Source organism: Mobula birostris, chromosome 9 (genome assembly GCF_030028105.1).
Source record: "Mobula birostris isolate sMobBir1 chromosome 9, sMobBir1.hap1, whole genome shotgun sequence".
In the NCBI taxonomy this organism is placed as follows: domain Eukaryota; kingdom Metazoa; phylum Chordata; class Chondrichthyes; order Myliobatiformes; family Myliobatidae; genus Mobula; species Mobula birostris.
The window spans coordinates 45,658,099-45,680,563 of NC_092378.1; the positions used below are offsets into that span (position 1 = coordinate 45,658,099).

The 22,465-nt window shown below is 42.6% G+C and overlaps 1 protein-coding gene across 13 annotated transcripts in view; it reads right to left on the reverse strand.

The window, feature by feature from the left end:
* The window catches only part of nrcama (neuronal cell adhesion molecule a), a 421,555-nt gene that overhangs the window by 88,889 nt on the left and 310,201 nt on the right, over window positions 1-22,465 (reverse strand). For 10 of the 13 annotated variants that reach the window (XM_072267965.1, XM_072267975.1, XM_072267970.1 and 7 more), the window contains 6 exons: window positions 17,453-17,623; window positions 12,893-12,949; window positions 8,961-9,072; window positions 6,955-7,139; window positions 5,678-5,809; window positions 5,435-5,578 (listed from right to left, as the gene is read on the reverse strand). In XM_072267965.1, coding sequence (XP_072124066.1) covers window positions 5,435-5,578; window positions 5,678-5,809; window positions 6,955-7,139; window positions 8,961-9,072; window positions 12,893-12,949; window positions 17,453-17,623 — 801 coding nt within the window. The remainder of the gene's footprint in view (window positions 1-5,434; window positions 5,579-5,677; window positions 5,810-6,954; window positions 7,140-8,960; window positions 9,073-12,892; window positions 12,950-17,452; window positions 17,624-22,465) is intronic. The other 3 variants (XM_072267972.1, XM_072267976.1, XM_072267971.1) reach the window with 1 other exon arrangement.

Consider the following 22,465-nt stretch of genomic DNA (forward strand, 5'->3'; position numbering starts at 1 on the left):
TCAGCTCATTTGGGCAGCACTGTAATAGTCAACATTGAGTGGAGAGCGAGTTTGTAAATCTGGCAGGAGCAAAAGATGTTGGGAATGGTGAGCACAGAGCACCGTGGGGAAGGGTGTGAGATAGGTGGCAGAGAAGGAGTGCCAGGTGCAGGGGTAGCACAGGTGCAGACACACCCAGCCCTGAGACACCAGGCAAGATCATTTGATTCCAAACAATTGGGTTATTGATCATTACAGAATGTCTCTCTGATGCCTTTGCTCCCTCCTATCTCCTTTCCCCTGTTCCCAACCATGACTTCACTCTCCTTGCCCCCTTCTCATTCTCAGTCCACAATAGAGACCCATGTCAGAATCAGGTTTATCATCACTCACATATGTCATGAAATTTGTTTTTTTTTGTAGTAGCAGTACATTGCAATACCTAAAATTACTGCAGTACTGTGCAAATGTCCTAAGACATTTGCATAGCACTGTAGTAATTTTAGGTACTGCAATGTATATATGTGCCTAAGACTTTTGTACAGTACAGTAATTATGATTTCATGACTCTGTCTTCATAGTGTAAAGCAAGGGTCTCTCAGGTAGATGTAAATGAGCCCAAGGCACTGTTTTGAACAGGTGTCAGCCCTATTGCTCTGACATAGGAACATGGGAACAGTAATAGGCCACTTGGCCCATCAGTTAGCAACAGTGAAAAGAGGACTACTAAATCATTAGACCATAAACATAGGAGTAGAATTAGGCCATTTGGTCCATTGAGTCTGCTCTGCTTTTTTATCACGGCTGATTTACTATCCCTCTCAACATCTTCCTGTCACCTCCCCATAATTTTTGAGCCCTTACTAATCAAGAACCTATACCCAACAACTTAGCCTCCACAGCCATGTGTGGCAATGATTTCTCTAGCCTCTGGCTAAAGAGATTTCTCCTCATCTCAGTTCTACAAAATTCTTCCTCATCAATGTTCCAAAGTTCATTTAGTCTATTCCTGCTTGTCAAAGCTACCACCTTTCTTACATTAGGATGCCGAGGATGTTCTACGAGTCTGTGGTGGCCAGTGCTATCATGTTTGCTGTTGTGTGCTGGGGCAGCAGGCTGAGGGTGGCAGACACTAACAGAATCAACAAACTCATTCGTAAGGCCAGTGATGTTGTGGGGATGGAACTGGACTCTCTGATGGTGGTGTCTGAAAAGAGGATGCTGTCCAAGGTGCATGCCATCTTGGACAATGTCTCCCATCCACTACATAATGTACCGGGTGGGCACAGGAGTACATTCAGCCAAAGACTCATTCCACCGAGATGCAACACAGAGCGTCATAGGAGGTCATTCCTGCCTGTGGCCATCAAACTTTACAACTCCCTTGGAGGGTCAGACACCCTGAGCCAATAGGCTGGTCCTGGGCTTACTTCCTGGCATAATTTACATATTACTATTTAACTATTTATGGTTTTATTACTATTTAATTATTTCTGGTGCAACTGCAACGAAAACCAATTTCCCCCGGGATCAATAAAGTATGACTATGACTATGATTAGAACAAAATCAGCAATTGGTGAAGAGCATTTTAAACCAGTACTGAAATTCAAGGTATTCTTTCTAAAAATAAAGATTGCAGGAAATAAAATCTGAGAATACACTCCAAACACCTGCACTGATAGGCCAAAAAAAATTAACAAGGTGATGCTATATCATGAAATTTGAATCAACGGATCCCTTTCACCTTATGAACATTGAGTAAAAATAACTCATGATATTAGCTCTAGTAGGAATTAATCTATTGGATTTAATTCTTTTACTTGTCTCAGATGATCATCTGAAGAGCTGAGCTCTGCTAGATGAAGCTCCTCCCTGACCCAACTCATCACTGAGTCTTCATCTGTTCCATCCCAAGTTGCCTGACTGTCCTCTTCTGCCAGCACTTCAAAGGGGTGCCTAATCATCTGCATCATTATTCACCGCATCCCATCCTGAAATGCAGCATCTTCCAATCCAGTAGCCTATGCTGTCTCAAATCTGTGAAGGTTACTATTCTCCTTGCTTGGGTAATTGGCCAAGTAGAGCTATTCCTAACAAGTGTTAATCACAGTGGACGACTACACAACTTGTGAAAGTAAATGGATGAAGAAAGAGGGAAAAACTGTTCTCTAATAGGCTGCCATGAAACTGTAACAGAAGGCTATGCAAAGCATGGCATCTTGGATGAAGAATTCTGTTAACAGGTGCTGTGCTGATGCAGTGTTCTGAGGATAAGTCTGAAAAGCAAGAGTTGTAATCTGTCTGCAACACTGCTCCCAAAAATACAAACAAAAAGAAATTAGGTGTTGAGACTTAAGAGATTCTGCTGATGCTAGAAATCTTGAGCAACACACGCAGAATGCTGGAGGAACTCGGCAAGTCAAGTATCATCAATGAAGGAAATGAATAGTCCATGTTTCGGGTCAAGATCCTTTCTAGTCCTGATGAAGGATCTTGGGCCTGCAACACTGGCAGTTCATTTCCCTCCATAGATCCAGCCTAGCCTGCTGAGGTCCTCCAGCATTTTGTGTGCGTTGCTCAAGGTATAGAGACTACAATGAAGGTAAATATTGTCCCTCAGAAGCTTACATTGGGGAGATTAAAATGGGATTTGATAGAAAGATAAAATAAATATACAAAACATGAATTAGGAGCAGTAATAAGTGATTTGGCACTTCAAGCCCTCTCTGTCATTTAATAAGATCATGCCTGAGCTGATTGTAACTTCACCATCTCATTCTTGGCTGTCTTTCAGCCCCTTGCCTGTCAAGTACTCATCTACATCTGTCTTAAAATTTTGGAAGGTTATTTTTCCACTGTCCTTAATGGAAGGAAATTTTTTCTTACTACATGACAAAAACTGTTTGCTCTAAGCATGGTGTAAAGTGTCTAATGGCCACAGAAGTTCACAGAAGAAACTGTTGAGCAACAGTCTCCTGTCCCAATTAAGTGGAGTAGCGTCCCAAATAAGCAAAGAGAATCCCAACTATTTACTTGATTAGTTTTTGTTCTTTAAGAGCTGTCCCAAATAACCATTGCCCTGATGAAACAAAGGAACAAGTAACTGGAATCCATTGCACTACTTTGGGATTTTCTAAAGGTATTTGTTAAGTTACTGTTAAAAATATATTAATACATAAAGTAATAGCTGAGCTAAGATGTTAAGTGTATTAGTTTAGTAGAGAACAGAAATATCGATTATGAGTAAACCTTTCGTTAGCAGGTTGGCAGGCTGTCGTTGTGAGTCAGTGCTGGTCTGTTCGCTACATATTTACAATCCATGTTAATGACTGAGGTGAAAGGAGAGAGGAGATTTCATCTAAATTTGCACATAGTGCAGGGCTGGGTGAGGGAGAAAGCTAAACAGTGCACAAATAATCTGCAGACTAATGAACACATGGCAAAGAAGATGCAGGAACGGCTACAATACACTAAAATAAGCAGTCATTCACTATACAATAAGAACAGGAAGACAGAATCTCTCCTAGATGATGAAGAACAATAGTGGTGTTCTAAGACAATATGGCTTCCCAGCACACAAAATACTGGAAGTTTGTATGCAGGTGTCAGAATTCGAAAGGTAGCTGGTGTGTTGGTCCTTATTGGATAGAGGTTCAAGCATGAGTAAGAAAGCCTTGTCCCAACTGGACCTGGTTTCTGCAACACTTCAACTGCAGATTTGGTCTCCATAATCAAGAACGGATTGAACACAGCACAGTGCAGCAAAGGAAAAGCATTTCAGTCCACGATGCTGTGTCGAATTAATTAAATTAGCAATCAAATGTTCAAATAAATGAATCCCTTCTGCCTACATAATGTCCACATCCTTCCATTTCCTACATATTTCTACATGCGATTCCTGATTGCCCCTTCTCTGTTTGCCTCCACTACCACCTTAGGGAGTGCATTCCAGGCACCCACCACTCTATGTAAAAAACGTGATCCACACATCTCCTTTGATTACCCATTCCTCCCCCATCTCATCTTAAATGCATGTCCTCTGGTATTAGACAGTTCATTCTTGGGAAAAAAGTACTTGCTGTCTACTCTATCTATGGCTCTTATAACCTTATAGCTTTATCAGACCATCCCTTAGCCTCCACTCATCCAGAGAAAACAACCCGAGTATGGCCAGCCTCTCCTTATAGCGCATGGCCTCTAATCCAGACAGCATCCTGGCAGAGAGACCTCTTCTGCCCCCCCTCCAAGGCTTTCACATCCTTCCTATGACAGGGTAACCAGAAATGGATGTATTACTCCAGATTTGACCCACCTAGTGTTTTATAAAAATACAAGATAACTTCCCGATTCTTGAAATCAATTCCTCGACTAATAAGGCAAGCATGCCACATGCCTTCTTCACCTACCTATCAACCACACCTGTTTATATAACAATTACAGCACGGAAACAGGCCACCTCGGCTCTTCTAGTCCGTGCCGAAATTCAGGGAGTTTCAGCCACATTCAGGAAGCTATGAGCTTCAATCCCAAGATTCCTCTGCCCATCAACGCTATTAAGGGTCTTGCCGTTAACAGTATGCTGTCCTTTTACGTTTGATCGCCCCAGAGCTACACTTCATAAGTTCCCTCTGCTATTTCTCCACCCATATATGCAACTGATCAAGATCCCACTGTATTTTTTGCCAGTCTTCTTTACTATCCATAACACTACCAATCTCTGTATCATGTGCAATCTTACTAACACACCCATCTTTGTTTTCATCCACATTATTTACATAGATCACACACAGCAAAGATCCATGCAGAACACTAGTCACAGACATCCAATCAGAATAATTCCCATCAACTACCACGCTCTGCCAATTCTGAATCTCAAACAGCCGAGTCACTGTGGATACAATGCATCTTCTTTTTCTGGAGCCTCCCAGGAGGGATCTTGACAAAGGCCTTATGGAAATCAATGTAGACATCATCCACAGCTCTACCCTCATCAAACAACTTCACCATCACCAATCAAGATGGTAAAGGCTGGCTAAGCAGATACTGTGGAGTTTTCCCCTGAGGTTATTTCAATGAAACATTAAAGATGCTGAGAGTAATCGACAACAGAGGAGCTGAGAGGTTGTTTCTATTGGCTGGAGACTTTAGCAACTGGTGGAACATTTCTGGGATAAGAGGTCAGTTACTTTGGTCTGTACCGTGGTAAATTTCTTCAGCGTGTTTTGTATCTTTGGAATTTTCTTTCCCAAATGACTGCAGCTTCATGGTCAATGGGAATATTTGTGATAGCAAGTCTTCACTCACTTCTAATTCCTGATATTGTAGTCCTGCCCATTTCCTTCCAACCCCTGAGAAAATGCTCCTTTTTTTGCGCCTATGTCATTGTCTTTTATGGGTACCTGTTCGTTCATTGCATCACTTTGAGGAGGCCTAATATAGAGTGAGAAATCTTACCGAGTACATTGACAAAAGCATTCGCCATTAGGTATCCATGCTCATTTGAAGCATTGCACTGGTAAACAGCACTGGATGAGGTGTGGACTTTGGTGAAGCTGATGGTGTCTTCCATTACATTCCTGCTGATGTCACTGGGGGCATCTGTCAATCAAAAAGAAGTCAGTATTTCCTGATGAGAACATCACATCCAAAATTCATTTACGTAGTACTACTGTGTCCACTGTTCGTCCTCATACTCACTTTCAATGGGAAATCCGTTGACCAGCCATTGGATGGCAGGCTTGGGATTGCCATTTGCTCTGCAGATGAGTCTCCCATCTTCCCCAGGAGCCAGAATCAGGTTCTTTGGCTCACTGATCCAGTACGGTGCAGCTGTATAAAACCAGTATCAAGTCAGAGCATGCAGTCGCCCACAATGGTCAACATGGCTAAAACTGCCAAACTTAATCTGATTACTTATGCTACTATTAAATGCTGGAACAGACTCAAGAATGGTTAATCCCATTCTAAAATTCATTTTCTTTAATGGGAGGTGGGAATTAGGCCAGGCAATGCAATGAAACTCTACCAATGGGAAGAAACTCAGTGGTGATGGGTTCTCCCAGTGGGAAGACAGTGAAAACCTGAATGGATGTTTTCTCTCACTGGAACAATCGAACAAGACATATCACGAGGAAATAAGTTTCCCTGCTCAATGAAATCACAGCTAATTTTTTTCACTATTTTCATCAACCCTATATACTTTAATTCACATAATACCCAAACGTTCATTGGGCTCTATGTGGAATTAATGAAATTTATCCTCAGGTGAAAAGTATTATTCTTGCTCAAATCTACCCTGGCCACAAAATATACTTAACCAACATCCTAAAAAGATTATCATCTTGCCCATTTCAACAGGGAAGACTTCCTATAATTTATTTGCAAACATTCTGAGGGTGACACTGCTGTCAAATCAATTGAGCCACTGATGTAATGGAACTATGGGGATAAAAAGCACAAGCTCCTGGCAGATGCAATAAGTTATCTGCACAGACTGAATTCAGAGGTGTTAATGTAAAAAGTATTTTTCTGCGACTCAGGCATTGTTCCAAAGCCAAACCATTCCCAGTGTCCAAAAATGCAGCATACTTATTCTTGGATTCCAACTCCAACCTCTCTGCCTACATAAATAGTGCGGATGACACCCAACAAAAGAAATAGTGTGTACTCTTTGGCTAGAGTGGTTATCTTAATTATGTCTGTGGTATATAACTCGGCAGATATGTGTCCTGATCAATATTAACATTGACAAATTAATTGATTGCTTGCTATCAATATCACAGGTAGCCATGTCTGTCTAGTTAATAGTCACCAGAACATATCACACTGACATTTTTCAAGTTAGGAAAAAAGAAGTGGAGGTTTAATTTTGTCACTCTCTCCACTGCAGCTAAGCATCCTTTTGCATTTGCCCAAGCTACAATGAAACGTCTCTCTGTGGCAAAAGGAGTTGATCTCTACGAGAGGAGCCAGACCTTTGACTGTTACTGCAATAACATGTGAACTGGTTCCCAAATAATTCTTTGCAGTGCATCGGTATTTCCCTGCATCTGCCTCCGATACGTGAATGATTTTCAGGGTCTTCTTAAAATTGATCTCAAAGGCTCTGTCACTGGGTAGTTCTCCCCCTTCTTTTGTCCAATGGATTACCGGTGTTGGCCTGGAACAGAACAGATGAGGCTCAGGTGAAAGTGTCTTTTGTAAGGACATACCTTAAGTGTTTATTAAAAAGTGGTTCAACCCATGGAAGACAACTTTTCAATGGGTTTTACAGGGAACTGTGAATGGAATCCTTCCCAAAACAATGGGACAGCGGTAACTGAACATAGTGCTATCAAATGTTCTGTCTCTAGGAAGGGACTTCTGCTTGATCTCTAGGTTGGATATCAAAGATTACTGGACATTATATGAAGAGCAGGAGACTACTAGCTGAAGCTCTGACAAAAAAAATTATCCCTCAACTGACATCACTGTTCATTTTATATCTCATTGCTATAATAAGGTTACCATCTGTCAGCTGCTCTTCATGAGAGTTTCTGTTCCTTTGCAATGACTTTGGTTCTGATTCCTCCACCACTGGGCAGAATTTTCCCGTTTCTAAACCATTCACCATCTTAAATATCTCTGTTAATCCTCCTTCCGAGGAAAGCAAACCCAGCTTCTCCAGTCTATTTATATTCATGCAATTATTATGGTAAATCTCTTCTGCATCATCTCCAAAGCCTTCACTTTTTTCCTGAAGCGTGATGACCAAAACTGGCCATAATACTCCCGTGGTGGCCAACCCAGTATTTTATAAAGAGTTAGCATGGCATTTTTGCCCTTCTGCTCTGTACCTCCATTTATAAAGCCCAGGATCCTGAATACTGTGCTTTCTCAACTGGCCATGCAACTTTCAATGAATCAGGCAAACGTATATTCCTGTACCTCACTGTTCTTGTGCCCCTTTCAAGATTGTGCTCCACAGTTTAAATGGACTCTTTTCATTCTTCCTTCCAAAACCTAACACTTCACAATACATTTCCTCGGACACATTGCCACCTACCCCTGCAGTCCGACTCTATCACCTTGATGTCTATTATTCTCCTCTACAAGTCCTGCAAGTTTAGTCTCATCTGCAAATTTGGAAATAACACCCTGTGCACCCATCTAGTTCACTAAAATATTTTATGCAGTCATCCTAGTGTGTCCCTCTGATAAATTCCATCGTACTCCTTCCTCAAGCAATGGTCATTACCACTCTTCCTTTTCGCTTCTTAGCCAATTTTTAATCCATGTTGCTACTGCCTCTTCGGCACCATGGTTGGACAGCTTTGACTGACAAATCTCTGATATGGCTCCTTGTCATTTGTACCACTCTTTGCTCATTAATCTTCTCCGTTACTTCACCAAAGAAACTCCATCAGGCTTTGTTGGACAAGATTTACCATTGGCAAATCTCCGTTGGCTTTCTTTTACAAATTAGAGTTGTGGTTTCTAGAAGTGTTCCCCACCACCAAGAATAAACTGATTGGTCTTTGGAACTTTGTTTCTTGTGTCCTCTCTTTAGAACAAGGGTGTAACATCTGCAATTTTCCAGTCTTTGGACTCCAACTTTGTTTCAACAGATGTTTAGAGGATTATAACCAGAGCCTCTAAAATTCCTATCCTTACTGCTTTCGTCAACCTTGGATGTCTGTGTATCTAATAATTTAACCACTTAAATTGCCCCCATCCTTCCTTGTATATCCCTTCTATTAATGGCTAGACCATCCAAATAATATGCCTTGTAAGTTTTTACATTGGTGTAATGGCAACTTCCTTCAGAAAGAAATGATCTGATCATCAACTTGTTCAAAGTGATAGCTTCAACATAGTGCCCTAAGGATGCTTGACATCCATCCTAGAAGACAAGTAGGAATTGGTTTACCATCTGCTCTTTATGAGGCAATGTATGGAGAACAAGTCACCCCCCACCCCCAAATGGGACAAGTCAACTTACAGGCCTTCAGCGATGCACTCCAGGTACAACACTTGTCCTCTCAGCACAGTCTTCCTGCTGCTTGTACCCCTGGGGGTGAGAATGGTGGGCCTTCGCTCGCCTGCAGGGCTGTCTGTAAGCACATAAACCACTGATAGGTCAGCAGAACCAAACTAAACAGCTAGTGTTGGGTGCTGCATTGTAGAAACCAAAGGCAAATAGATCCAGAAACCACTTTAGAAAGGACCACAGTATTAGTAATGATCAGAGGAGGTTAATCACAAACAATGAGACACATTTAGGGTCACCAGCCCTTCAGGTTTGTTTAGAGTCTTCAAGAACTGAAGATTAATCTCCAAGAAGCAAGGAGAAAAATTATTCTTTGGAGGTAGCGTGGAGGAGGTGGAAGCATCACCATCTTTAAACACACTCTCTTATAACAATTAGGAGAGATGGAACTTTCTGATTGAAGGTCAAGACTCATCTATTTGAGCAACAGGGAATGTTGGCTTTCCAAAAGGCTTGGGAGAGTTGTCCACCACAAAGCTAGATGCAATGGGAAACAGATCATGGAGCAATTGCAAGTCAGAGTAGACCAACTGAGATCAGGCAAGCACAAGGTCAACACAGGTTTCCAGAGTTCTCTCACTTGCAGTGGCAAAACACTCATCAAACTGACACCACCCAAGCCCAAGGGAGGTGTAACAACATCTTTGCATAGAAGGCATCCATTAATCTGTGTGCAGTGGGCATATGGATGAGAAATGATGCATGTCTCTCTGTAAGTTGTTTTGTTTAATAAACCAACTTACTTGTTTAACTTGCTAGCTATCTTCTAGTATCTCAGACAGTGACACTGAGGAGGAAAGCCCTGGAAGTGCTGCCTGGTTTGAAAGGATGACTCCAACTAGATTCACTTGGTGCAGTCTCCATGATTAATGCACAATAGCCCAGTAATGGTTATTAATATCATTACTGGTCTCAAGACCCTCTCAGTCACATTTGCTGGACTGCCACTTCCAAGTATGGGTGAGGCATCTTTCCGGATCACTAAGATTAAATCCACATCAGTCAGGTGTTTGAGAGAGAACTACACTACAATGTGAAGTCAGTTCCAAGACTCCTGTGAGGGATGGTGTAGTGATATGGACTTGCTGAAACACAGTCATAATGCAACTAACTGGAAATAATCATGCCAGCATTGAAAACCTTGGCAATGATAGATACTTCTTATCTTCAAATGGGGAAAAGCTCTAGCGCCCACAGTGAATTAGAGTGGGAGCCAAAGTGCAGAACATTTTGGAAACAAAGGCAGAATCATGGACAGCTTGAAGAAGCAACCAAAATCAAGATTGCATATCACATCCAGAAACTGAACAAATACACATATAACTAACTACTGTAGATATGGACAAAACCAAATGGAATCTATCATGTTCTGCATGGGTAGCTTGATACACACATTGAAGATAGTGGTAGGAAGAGAAATGTATTGAGGGAAGAGGTATGAAATAGAAGGAGGGACAGGTTGTATGAGGCATCTCTAGGGAAGCAATCCACAAAAAATGCTGGAGTCTTTAGTGGATAATTCCAATATTCCACACAGCATGGAATGAGAAATTCAGTGAACAAACAGACTTAGTGATTGAGTGAATTTATAACAGTATAGTCCTATAAATATTAAATTGATTGTATAATTTCATGTGTGCAAATACTTCAACAGATCATATGCAACACATACAAAATGTTGGAGGAACTCAGTAGGTCAGGCACATCTATGGAGGGAAATAAACAGACGATCTTCATTTTAAAGAATCTCAGTCCGAAACATCAACTGCTCACTTTCCTCTGTAGATGCTGCCTGACCTGCTGAGTTCCTCCAGCATTTTGTGTGTGTTGCTCAAGATTTCCAGCATCTGCAGAATCTCTTCTGTCTCTGTAATGGATTGCATGGATTTATTTTCTTGTTAAAAGTTAAATTTATGTATATACAAAGCTTTTAAGAATCAGTCAGTTTCATATGCAATGATCCCGACTCACTGTTTTCTACTGACATGGTAGTAAAGTTGAGAGCTGCTGCCTTTTGTAAAGGATGTTCTGCTCATAGCTCTACCTCTGTCTATTTATTAGGCAAGCAGCTTCGCAATGAAAATTCAGACAGTACACTTGGGTAAATGTTCTTCAGTTTGGATAGCTTGACAATGACAGTTTGCTTATAATTATGCTTAATCACTCTGCCAAGTTGTTTGCAGATGTTCCGAATAAAATGGAAGATTCTCTCACTTTCCCCTCTGGCTCAGTATTTTAAAGGTGGGGTCATGTTCAAATATGGGTGGGGGACAGCCCCTATAAAACAATAAGAATTTTAAGGTTGTATATGTGTGCACTTATGTTGCATTGAAGTGATGCTTGAAAGGCAATAAAGTTAAATTCCTGAGCATCTCCCTAATTCCAAGCATTTGACAGACTTCTAGATATCACTGCTTGGAAAGGGGATGCCTGTAAAGATTCGTGAAGACTACAAGAGCTGTGTTCCAGTTGGGTAGCTCTTACACTTAATGTAGCACAATGTGCCGAATAACTCATTCCTACATAGTGAGATTCCATCATAATGTTACCTGCTGAGGCTCGAATTAGAATCTTACCTCTTGATGTGCTTGCTGAAAACCCGTCCAAAAGAACCAGGTGACTCTACACAGGATCCAAATGTAGCCCTGTCTCAGGTGCAGGGAAGAAAGCATGAGAGAAAGAGAGAAAGAGAGAGAGAAAGAGAGAGAGAGAGAGAGTGAAAGAGAGAACAAGAGACTGAATGAATGTGAGAGAAAAACCAAAAAAGAGAGAATGACAGAGAATGAGTAAGCAAGAGATAGAGAGAATGACAGAAAGAACTAGAGAGAAAACAATAGAGAGAATGAGAGAGAACAAGAGAAAAAGAGGAAATAGAAGGGAGTGAGAAAGAGGAAGACAAATAGAGAGGAGAGAGAGAAGCAATTGAGATAGAGAGGAGAGAGTGTCTAGTGCAAATAGAGCAACCCAGGCTCCTTCAAACAGCATCTTACCTTTGCTGTGCACTCAGTAAAAAAGAGGATCCGTTTGTACTTCTCTGCTGAACTTCGGTGCTACCTTCAGAGAATCCATGGAATCAAAATTCACTTTCCTGAAGCAGCTACCCCAAAGTGACATGCACAAGCTGTGACCACCTGTTCAACTCAAATTCTTCCAAAATTTGAAGTCCACTCTGTAGGTCCAAAACTCAACCGTTACCCACTCCTGCTACCAATCTGCTCCTTCCCTGGCTCCAACTCTTGACCTATAACTCTTTGTCCCAGTTCACACTCCTTGTCCCGGGCTCACCACCCTGATACCACCCTAAGACAAGGCTTGAGTCCTAATGAGGACATTTTCACCCCCCTCCTTGAGAAGTTCCCAAGATCAAGAACACGCAAGGACCAAGTATTAGTTATCAAGACCAATTCTTAGCTCATGAGTACACAGCAAGAACAGCGGCAAGCTATTTGACTGCAGAAACTATTGCTGTTGACCCAGATCGCAGCTCTCAGGGGCTACATTTTGGAAGTTTTGAACAGCGATCAGGAATGAGAATCTCCAAAATCCTGTCCATCTGACAACAGGCACTCAAAGGTGCAATGAACCGCACGCATAAACAGCAAGAGATCTGAAGGTGTGACCCATAACGGTTAGACAGTCTCAGACAGTTGTAGAGTGATAGCATGTTTACAAGAAAGAGATGTTACTGTTTTACCCCATGAAGCAATTTAATGTTATCACCAGGATTATTGTTGTTATACAACAAAGAGTGAGTGAATAATGAGGCTGAGTTTAGTGACAGACAGCTTGTGACTGGGAGCAGAAAAGGGACTGGAAGTGGTTATAGTTGGATGACAGAATCTAACTGGTGTTAGAACATAAAACTCGGAGGCACCGTAACTCACCACCGTATAGCTCAGTGCCATTGGGGTAAACTCCGTAAGTCTCATTGATCGTGCCCACTGAAACAAACATAAGAGCATTGTCCACATTGAGGAGAAGCAAGGAAGGGCTGAAATGTTTCATACAGTCAGCATATACAGAAGGCAAAACAAACATAACATTGGACTAGGCTATTCAGCCCCTCAAATTATAATCTAGTCATGGCCAATCTGTGCAACACACATAAAATCTATCCTGATGAACAGTCTCAGACCGAAACGTCAACTGTCCCTTTTCCACAGATGCTGCCTGGCCTGTTGAGTCCCTCCAGCATTTTGTGTGTGTTGCTTGGATTTCCAGCGTCTGCAGATTTTCTCTTGCTTCTGGTAGCCAATCTGTGTCTAACTGTACACAGCTTGACTCTGTAACCATCAACACACTTACAAAACTAAAACCCAGCAATTTCTTGTTATTGCAGACCTTCCTTTCTGCTCTCTCCCATTTTTCAGAATTTTAAAACATCTTTTATTCCTAACTTTTCTTAGCTCCGATGAAAGCTCTTCACTAAAGCATGAATTATTTTTCTCTCCATGGATGATGCCTTACCTGATGAGTCTTCCCAGCATTTTCTGTTTCAATTCAAAAGTCCATTGAGGTCTACTTTGACATTCTCAAATGACACCTGTACTCAGCAGCCCATTGGAAAGGCAGAGTTGTCCATGAGAAGAGATGCTTTCTGACATTACCTTGAACTCTCAGGATATCTAGTTGTAAAAATGCCTTGGAATTCCCTCTTTACCCAATCAAATCCTTCCTCCCCCACCCCAACTTTTCATATCATCTCAGTGAGATCTCTGGGTAAGGCAAGCATTTTATGAATTTGTTTTAGGACTCCTATCCTACGCTCAATTTTTGAAGATGTGCAGTGCACTAACCTCCATAGACAATAACAGAGTCAAATGAATAACTTAAATTCAGAACTTGACATAAGCTAGGGGAAAGCAGTTGGACAGATGCTTAGTGTACTGGCTCCAAACTTCTCCCTCTCGCTGTTTTTCTGAAGGCTTTATTTAAACAGACTGCCACTGCAGATAACTAAGCAAATATGCTGCTCATTTGTATATCTGTGTTCTACTGGATCCCTCCCAGAATTGGTTTATTCCCAAGGTCCTTTGGACCAGTGAATCAAGCATCCACTGGCAGTACTTCAACACTATTCCCTTTTCATTCTACCAGCATTGCCATTGTCTCCCTGCGGGTTTGAAGACCCATCTGTACTGGGGCAATCCACAGCTGCCCATTAACCTGCCAACCTGCATGCCTTTGGGCTGTGGGAGGAAGCTGGTGCACCCTGAGGAAACCCATACAACCACGGGGCAAATGGACAAACTCAACACAGGCAGCTCCAAGAACAGGATTGAACCCCGGTCACCTGAATCATCAGGCAGCAACTCTACCGTTGTGCCAAGTGTATGATCGAGAACTTTGATAAAACGTCAGTGAGCTAGGTTTGCAGGTTGAGACCTACTTTCAAATCCAGCTTGTCCAGGAGTGACCAGGAGTCCTCGTCACTCCAACTCCTGCTCTCCTAAGAGAACTTCTCTGCGTTTCGTGGGTGCAACCCTTGAACAGCACAAGTCAGAGAATTTTAAAATCATGGCGGGGATGCAAGACAGGCCAATGAGCACCAGGGTGAAGGGTGAAAGGTAAAAGGACTTTGGTGCAGGGGAAGGCACGAAAAGCAGTGTTCGAATAAGCTTATGTTTAGACAAGGTACTAAAGGACAGTCCAGTCAGTGAACACTTCAGGAGGAAGCAGAAGGCATGGGGGTTTAAGCCGCAGTTGGATCAAGGACAGCCTGACTTCTTGGGCTACTTCCAAAAACACATCACTGAACAGTGTTTTACTTTGTGCAAAAGGCTCCATTCACTAGTGATATTCCTATGTAGTCCACTGCGCCAAAAGAAACTATCAGCTGGAATAGAGTTGGCCTTGAGAACAAAAAGGCCAGGTAGACACCTGCAGGCAAACACAGAGGTTATAACTTCATCCTTGAAAGGATTTATCTTATGTTCCAAGTCACCACCAATCCATACCTGGGCAATTTCAGAAAGGACGTTGAGGCACACCTGACAAATAGATATATTTACTCAATATCATCTGGATACTTCCAAGCAAGTCAGGACGGTTCAAAAGTACCGGCCGTCCGTTCTGGAGTACTAAGCTCAGGAATACATTCATTGTCCTGGTCTCACAAGGCCAGGACAAATCAATGATGTTTGCAATGACCTGACACTCATGGGGACTGTTGGAGGGACTCCCACGATGGGATCTGCTGCACTTCTGGGACGTATGTGTCAGTGATATGCTAGCCCTCACTATCTGATTCTGGCCACTGGTGTTGCCACAGGGTGGAAACAATGAATGGAGCTCTTAATCTTAACAGCTTCCAGGGACACTCTGGACCACCTAGAGAAAGGACAGGAAACCAGAGGAAAACTGAGGGCAGAGGCGAACAGACATCTTGAAGAGTGCCCAGGAAATAACTTTTGAGAAGGATTCCAAGATATTCCAGACTCCTGCAATTGCAGACAAGTCTTGACTACACAGAAGATAACAACTTAGCACTTTTCCGTCCCACTGGGAGTGGTGAACTGGCACAGACCATCCAATTGCTTTCTGGGAAGATCGAGAAAATTTCCAACTAACAATATTCATACCAAACTCTCCAATTATTCTCTCGGAGGTTCTTCCTTCCTTTCTGTGGCCTCCCTATGTACAAAATAAGAACAGGTCCACTTGGACTCACACGCCTAACCCATCATTCAATATAATCATAGGAGATCTTCCTCAGACTTCACCTTCTCTTCCATATCTGTTCCCCACCATCGAAGTTTCTATCAAAAATGTATATGTTTCAATCCTAAGAAATAGAAGCAGTTGGCCTTCAAGCCTATTCTCCAGTCAACAAAACCATAGCTAATTCCCTGTCCAGTCGCCAGAACCGTTAATTTTCCTACAGTCTTCCCATCTATGCCTTCAGGAACGCAGCATCTGTAACTCTAAGGCACAGAGATTCACACCTCTGAGACAAGAAGCTCATTGCTGCCCTAAATAGTGGACTCTCTATCCAGAAGATGTTCTCAGACCTCTCCACCAGACAAACGGCATTTACCTTGTTAGCTCCTCTCAGAGTCTTATATTTTTCCAAGTAATTGCCTCTCATTCTTCCAAATCACACAGCATCAGCTGTTCTGCTTATTTTTCCCCACAGATAACTGTCTCAAACCAGGAATCTATTAGATAAACCTTCTCCACACTACTTCCCAGGACTCCTTCCTGAAATAAAGGGACCTTTATTGAATAGTACATGTCAATCTGCATATGGTCTCAGCAACAGCCCACACGATTAGAACAAGATTTTGATAATCTTGCATTCTAATCCTTTCACAGTACTGGCCACCATTTGTTTCTTACCTAGGTGAACTTTCTGTATTTGAGGACACAGAGAGATCTGGATCAGTCAGGAAAGTTTGCTGAGGAGTGGCAAATGAATTTCAATGCAGGTAAGTGTGAGGTGAAGCATTTTGGAAAGGTAAACAAATCTAGGGCTTGTATTGCAAATGGTACAGCACGAGGGCTTTGAGAATAGGAGTTGGAACATTATGTTACAGTTGTACAAGTCACTGTTGACACTATGTATAGTTTTAGTCGCCTTGTTATCTAAGGACATGAAGAAACTGGAAAGAGTGCAGAAAAGATTTATAAGGATGTTGCCAAGACTGGATGTCCCGAGTTATAGCGAGAGGTTGATCAAGCTGGGTCTTGATTCCACGGAACGTCAGAGAATGAGGAGCAACCGTATAAATATGTTTAAAATTATGAGAGGCATTGATTTAGGACGGGAAAACAACTGTTTTAATGCAGAGAATGGTGAATGAATGGAATGGGCTGTCATTGGCAGGGGTTGAAGCAGATGTAATATTATCATTTAAGAAGCATGTAGAAGGGCACATGGAGAGCGAGGGTTGGATGGATATGGGCCATTTGCAGGAAATTAGGAAATTAGTGGCCATTTGCTGTGTGGCCACTGTGTTGGGTACGGACTTGTTGGGCTGAAGTGCCTTTATCCATGCTGCACAACACTCAGATCTCTTTAAATATTAAGCAAGTTTGAAATACATTCTGCTTTTCCGTGCTTCCACTGATTCTCTTGGACTAGATGTCCTCAACTCACCTCACCCCCAAGTGACCAAGGCTCAGTTGTCAGCTCATTGTTAAGTGTCAGCGCGAAGAACCATTGAGGCTGGGACTTTCTGCCTGTTTCTGCTCCAGGTGTACACACACATCCCAGTAGAGGGCAGCAGAGAGCCAGGATGGGGAGCTCCTTTCTTACAGAAAGCAGAGCATCTCAAGGAAGGTGAACAAACTGATGCAGTCAGCATTTAAGATCAGAACCTGAGGCCTTTTGACTGCATGCCAGTGTGGAGCATTTAAATTCATAGTCAACAACAGATCTCATTGCTTGTCATAGCACCAGTGTTTACTACAACCAAACACACAAGGAATGAGGCAGTACTCACGTGTCATGACCTTGACAGAGATTGGCTGCTTCTGTTGTATAGTTTGAGTGTGGTTGAATCTGGCATAGCAGATATAATCCGCTCGGGTATCCTCTGGTTGAACATTTGAGAAATACAGATCTCCGTTAAGACCCTGTGAAACCCGAGCATCCTGTGTAAACCTTTGCATTGCTGGAATGAAATGCCCAGAATAAAGATTTGAGAACTCAGAAAGCAGCGGAAATATACTTAAGCATTAGCATCAGTGATGAAGGCAGGTTATTTATACAATAACACACCAAAATCAGTTTCCCTCCTCACGTGTGCAGGAGGAGCCTGTTGGATCAACAGGAGATGTAAATAAGGCTGTGAATAATCTTGCACGGTGCTGGTTCAGAATTCCTGTTTCTAGGAACATAATCAGGAGCAGGAATAAACCATCCTCTTCTGCCATTAAACAACAAAATGACTGATCTATGATCTCAATGCCACTGCCCAGCAACGTCTCAATGACCCTTGATTTTCTTCAAGCCTGGAAATTTATTGGCCTCCATTTTCAATGAACATAATACTTAAGTATCTGTGGCCTGCCAGAGATTGGCTGCTTCTGTTGTATAGTTTGAGAGTGGATGAATCTGGCATAGCAGATAAAATCCGGTCAGGTGTCTTCTGGTTGAACATTTGAGAAATACAGGTCTCCGTTAATACTCTCTGAGAGAAAAACTCCCTCCACATTTCAGTCATAAGGATTGCCAAACCGTGCACTGGGTTCGAGATCTCTCGGCTAGAAGAAATATCCTCACTGCATCTAGCCTGCTAACCTTGATGAAGTTTGCATATTGCCATGAGACCTCCTCTCATTCTTCTAGCATTTAGAGAATGTACAGTACTGTGCAAGTCTGGGACATATATATATGTGCAGATATAGCTAGGGTGCCTAAGAGCTTTGCACAGTACTGTAGTTGTTAACTTGGAATACAGAGCAAGTTTGTAGATTTGGCAGGAGCAAACAACGTTGAGAATAGCGAGGGTGGAACATCGAGGTAGGGGTGTGGGACAGGTGGCAGAGAAGGAGTGAGAATAGAATGTAGCATGGGTGCAAACTCACCCAGCTCTGAGACTCCAGGCAAGGTCATTTGATTCCAAACAATTGGTTTATTGATCTTTACAGAATGACTCTGGTGCTTCCTGCTTCCTCCCCTCTCCCTACTCCCTTCCCACTCTCTGTCCACAATAGAGACCCATATCAGAATCACTCTGATATTCATGAAATTTGTTTTTTTTTGTAGCAGCAGCAGTACAATGCAATACATAAGATTACTACGGTACTGTGCAAAAGTCTTAGGAACCCTAGCTACATATATGTGCCTAAGACTTTTGCACAGTACTGTAGTCTAAGTCTTCATTCCTCATGTTTAATTTGGTTTGCATTTTTATTATTTCCTATTGGCATTTTAGTGGGAAGATTTAGCCTATTAGGTAATGTCCACTCATCGGTGATCATTGGGGAAGGTGTTTCCGCTCTCTTATTGTCTAACTTTTAGTGTGAAAACATGCACAGATCTGATTAGTTGGCTCAGTTGGCCCACGTTCCCTATGGATGGCAAATTAGTAGAGCTTTTACTGTACTTCATGTCTGCTCCACTAAGCAAATGCTGTGGGACAGTGTGTTATTATCTCCAATACTGCACCAATGCTTTGAAACAACCTATTATTAAATTTGACACTAAGTAATGCTGTGAGAAACTGTCCTAATACATTCTGCACTGCACACAGGTCACAAGAAAATGCAAAAAGAACTCTAAATCCTGAATGCTTGGGAACATTATGCTGCTATCTCCGACAATAGGTTAATGCTTTGGGGCTATCTACTCAGGTGCTGCCTTACCTTCAACATTGCATTCACACTAGTGGTAATGCACAACCATCTCTGAGATGCAAATACTAAGGTATTTGCACTACCACCTCCAGCCCCACTGATGTAACGCATTCCTGACTTCAACACTGAAGCAATACTATAGATCATGAGGTTTTCACTTCTGACTGCTTTTGCTGTGGGATGTTGCTCCACTCTCTCCATATTGAGCTAATGACACGTTACAACGCTCTGGTACCTCTGACATTTTGTGAAAGACTTTACCAGTGAACTGGATCAGTAAATTTGCGGATGACACCAAGATTGGAGGTGTTGTGGACAGCAAGGAAAGCTATCAAAGCTTGCAGCAGGATCTGGACCAGCTGGTAAAATGGGATGAGAGATGGCAGATGGAATTTAACGCAGACCAGTGTGAGGTGTTGCAGCTTGTTTGGACAAACCAGGGTAGGTCTCACACAGTGAGTGGCAGGGCACTGAGGAGTGCAGGAGAACAGAGGAATCTGGGAATACAGAGCAAAGATTCCTCAAGAGTGGCATCACAGGCAGATAGTGTTGTAAAGAAAACTTTTGGCACATTGGCCTACATAAACCAATGTACTGAGTAGAGGAGGTGGGTTGTTATGTTGAAATTGTAAACGACGCTGGAGAGGCCCAATTAGAAATTGCGATTTTGGTCACCTACCTACAGGAAAGATGAAAATAAGACCGAAAGAGTGCAGAGAAAATTTGCAAGGACATTGCCAGGACTTGAGGATCTGAGTTATACGGAAAGGTTAGGACTTTAAGATTAAGGGATATTTGACAGAGGTATACAAAATTCTAAGGGGTATAGATAGGCTAAATGCAAGCAGACTTTTCCCACTGAGGTTCTGTGAGATTTGAACTAGAAGTCATGGGTTAATGGTGAAAAGTGAAATATTTAAGGCAAACATGAGGGGAAACTTCTTCACTCAGAGGGTGGTGAGAGTGTGGAATGAGCTGCCAGCGCAAGTGGTGGATGTGGGGTCGATTTCAACATTTAAGAGAAATTTGGATAGGTACATACATGGATGGGAGGGTTACGGAGGGCGATGGACGGGATGCAGGTTGATGGGACTAGGCAGATTAATGGTCCGGCATCGACTAGATGGACTGAAGGCCCTGCTTCTGTGCTGTAGTGTTCTATGACTATTCCTTCAACTGGGCCAGTGTTTCAGTAGAATGAGCTAACACGTCCAACATTGCTCTATTGCTGTGGGACTGAGATAAATTCGCCACCATTGTAGTGATGGAAGAAACACTGTCCTAAAATCTACAACACTACACCTGAGTCATTTATTAAAACACTTCTCCACCTCACAAATATAATATCTTCATTTAGGTCATGCTCTCTTCTCACTGCTGCCATCAGGAAGAAGACAAAGGAGCCTCAGGACTCACACCACTATGTTCAGGAACAGTTATTACCCTCAACCATTAGGCTCTTGAACCAGTGGGGATAACTTCACTCAACTTCACTTGCCCCATCACTGAACTGTTGCCTCAACCTATGGATTCACTTTTAAGGAAGCTTCATCACGTTCTCAACATTTATTGCTACCTATCATTTTTTCTCTTTTGTATTTGCAGTCGTCTTTTGCACATCGGTTGTTTGTCTGCCTTGTTGAGTGCATTTTTTCACTGATTCTGTTATTGTTCTTGGATTTACTGAGTATGCCCATAAGAAAATGAATCTCAGGGTCATACATATATGGTACTTTGAAAATGAATTAAACCTTGAACTTTGAAACTCAAGAGCACCCTATTAATGCCATACCTTCACCAAGATTAACTTTGGAATCTGGAATACATCGGTCAAGTATTGGGCTAATATTCTGAACAGTCCACTAATTCAGGTCTATGAGATACAGGGCCAATGCAAAATCATGCTCCAGAGTGCAACCTTAATACACCTTTTGACGATTACACCAAGGTTCTTAGTTGGAAAGAAAATGAAACGTGACCATGAAACAAATAGGAGTTTAATATTATATGAAATAAACATCAAAGAAAGGATTGAGTTTTTATAGTGCCATTTTGCACTTATGAAAACTAATTAATCAATACTACTCAGGAATGATTCAGAAACAGCTTCTCCTCTGCCATCCAATTTCTGAATGGACATTGATCCCATTAACACTACCTCACCACTTTTTAAATTTTTATTTTTACATGACTTGTTTAATTTAACTATTATATGTTCAGTATATACTATAATTCGTGCTTTTCCTATTGCATTGTGTGGCTGCCACAAAGACAAGAAATTTCAGGACATCAGCCAGTGATATTAAACCTGATTCTAATTCTGATACGAGGAGTGTTGAATTGACACTCCAGGGCCCAGTCAGTAATAGAGCTGTGCTGGGAGCAAAGGGCACTGAACTGACAGGTTGGAGTACACGGCTAAAACCGCAGAGCATCGTATTAGTGCTCTGGAACCCTATTCTAAAACCATGCTAATTCCAAAGGAGACTGATCCAAAAGCCTGGCAGACTGGACACATACACCTTACTCCGTTTCTGATGTTATAGAACACCAGGTTAATTCCCTGAGACAAGGGACTGATTTTGCGCACCATGCTGATAATGCAGGGTCACGTTTGCATCTGCAATTCAAAAGCAAAAAGTGCAGAAAAGGGGGAGAAAGAGGAAGGGGAGGGGGAGGAAGGGGGAGGGGAGGGGAAGGAATGGGAAGAAGAAGGGGAAGGAGAAGAAGGGGGAGAGGGGAGGAAGGGGAGGGAGGGGGAGGAAGGGGAGGGAGGGGGAGGGGGAGGAAGGGGAGGGAGGGGGAGGAGGGGGAAGGGGGGAGGAGGGGGAAGGGGGGAGGAGGGGGAAGGGGGGAGGAGGGGGAAGGAGGGGGAAGGAGGGGGAGGGAGGGGGAGGGAGGGGGAGGGAGGGGGAGGGAGGGGGAAGGAGGGGGAAGGAGGGGGAAGGAGGGGGAAGGAGGGGGAAGGAGAGGGAAAGGGGAGGAGGGGGGCGAGAGGGAGAGGGGTAGGAATAGGGGGAAGGGGGAGAAGGAAGGGAAGAAGGCAAGAAAGTAAATAACTAACAAAATGCCAGGGATACTCCATTCATATTCATCTGATGAAAGGGCATTGGCCATAAAATTGTTTTTTCTCTCCACAGAGAGCGAGTATTGCC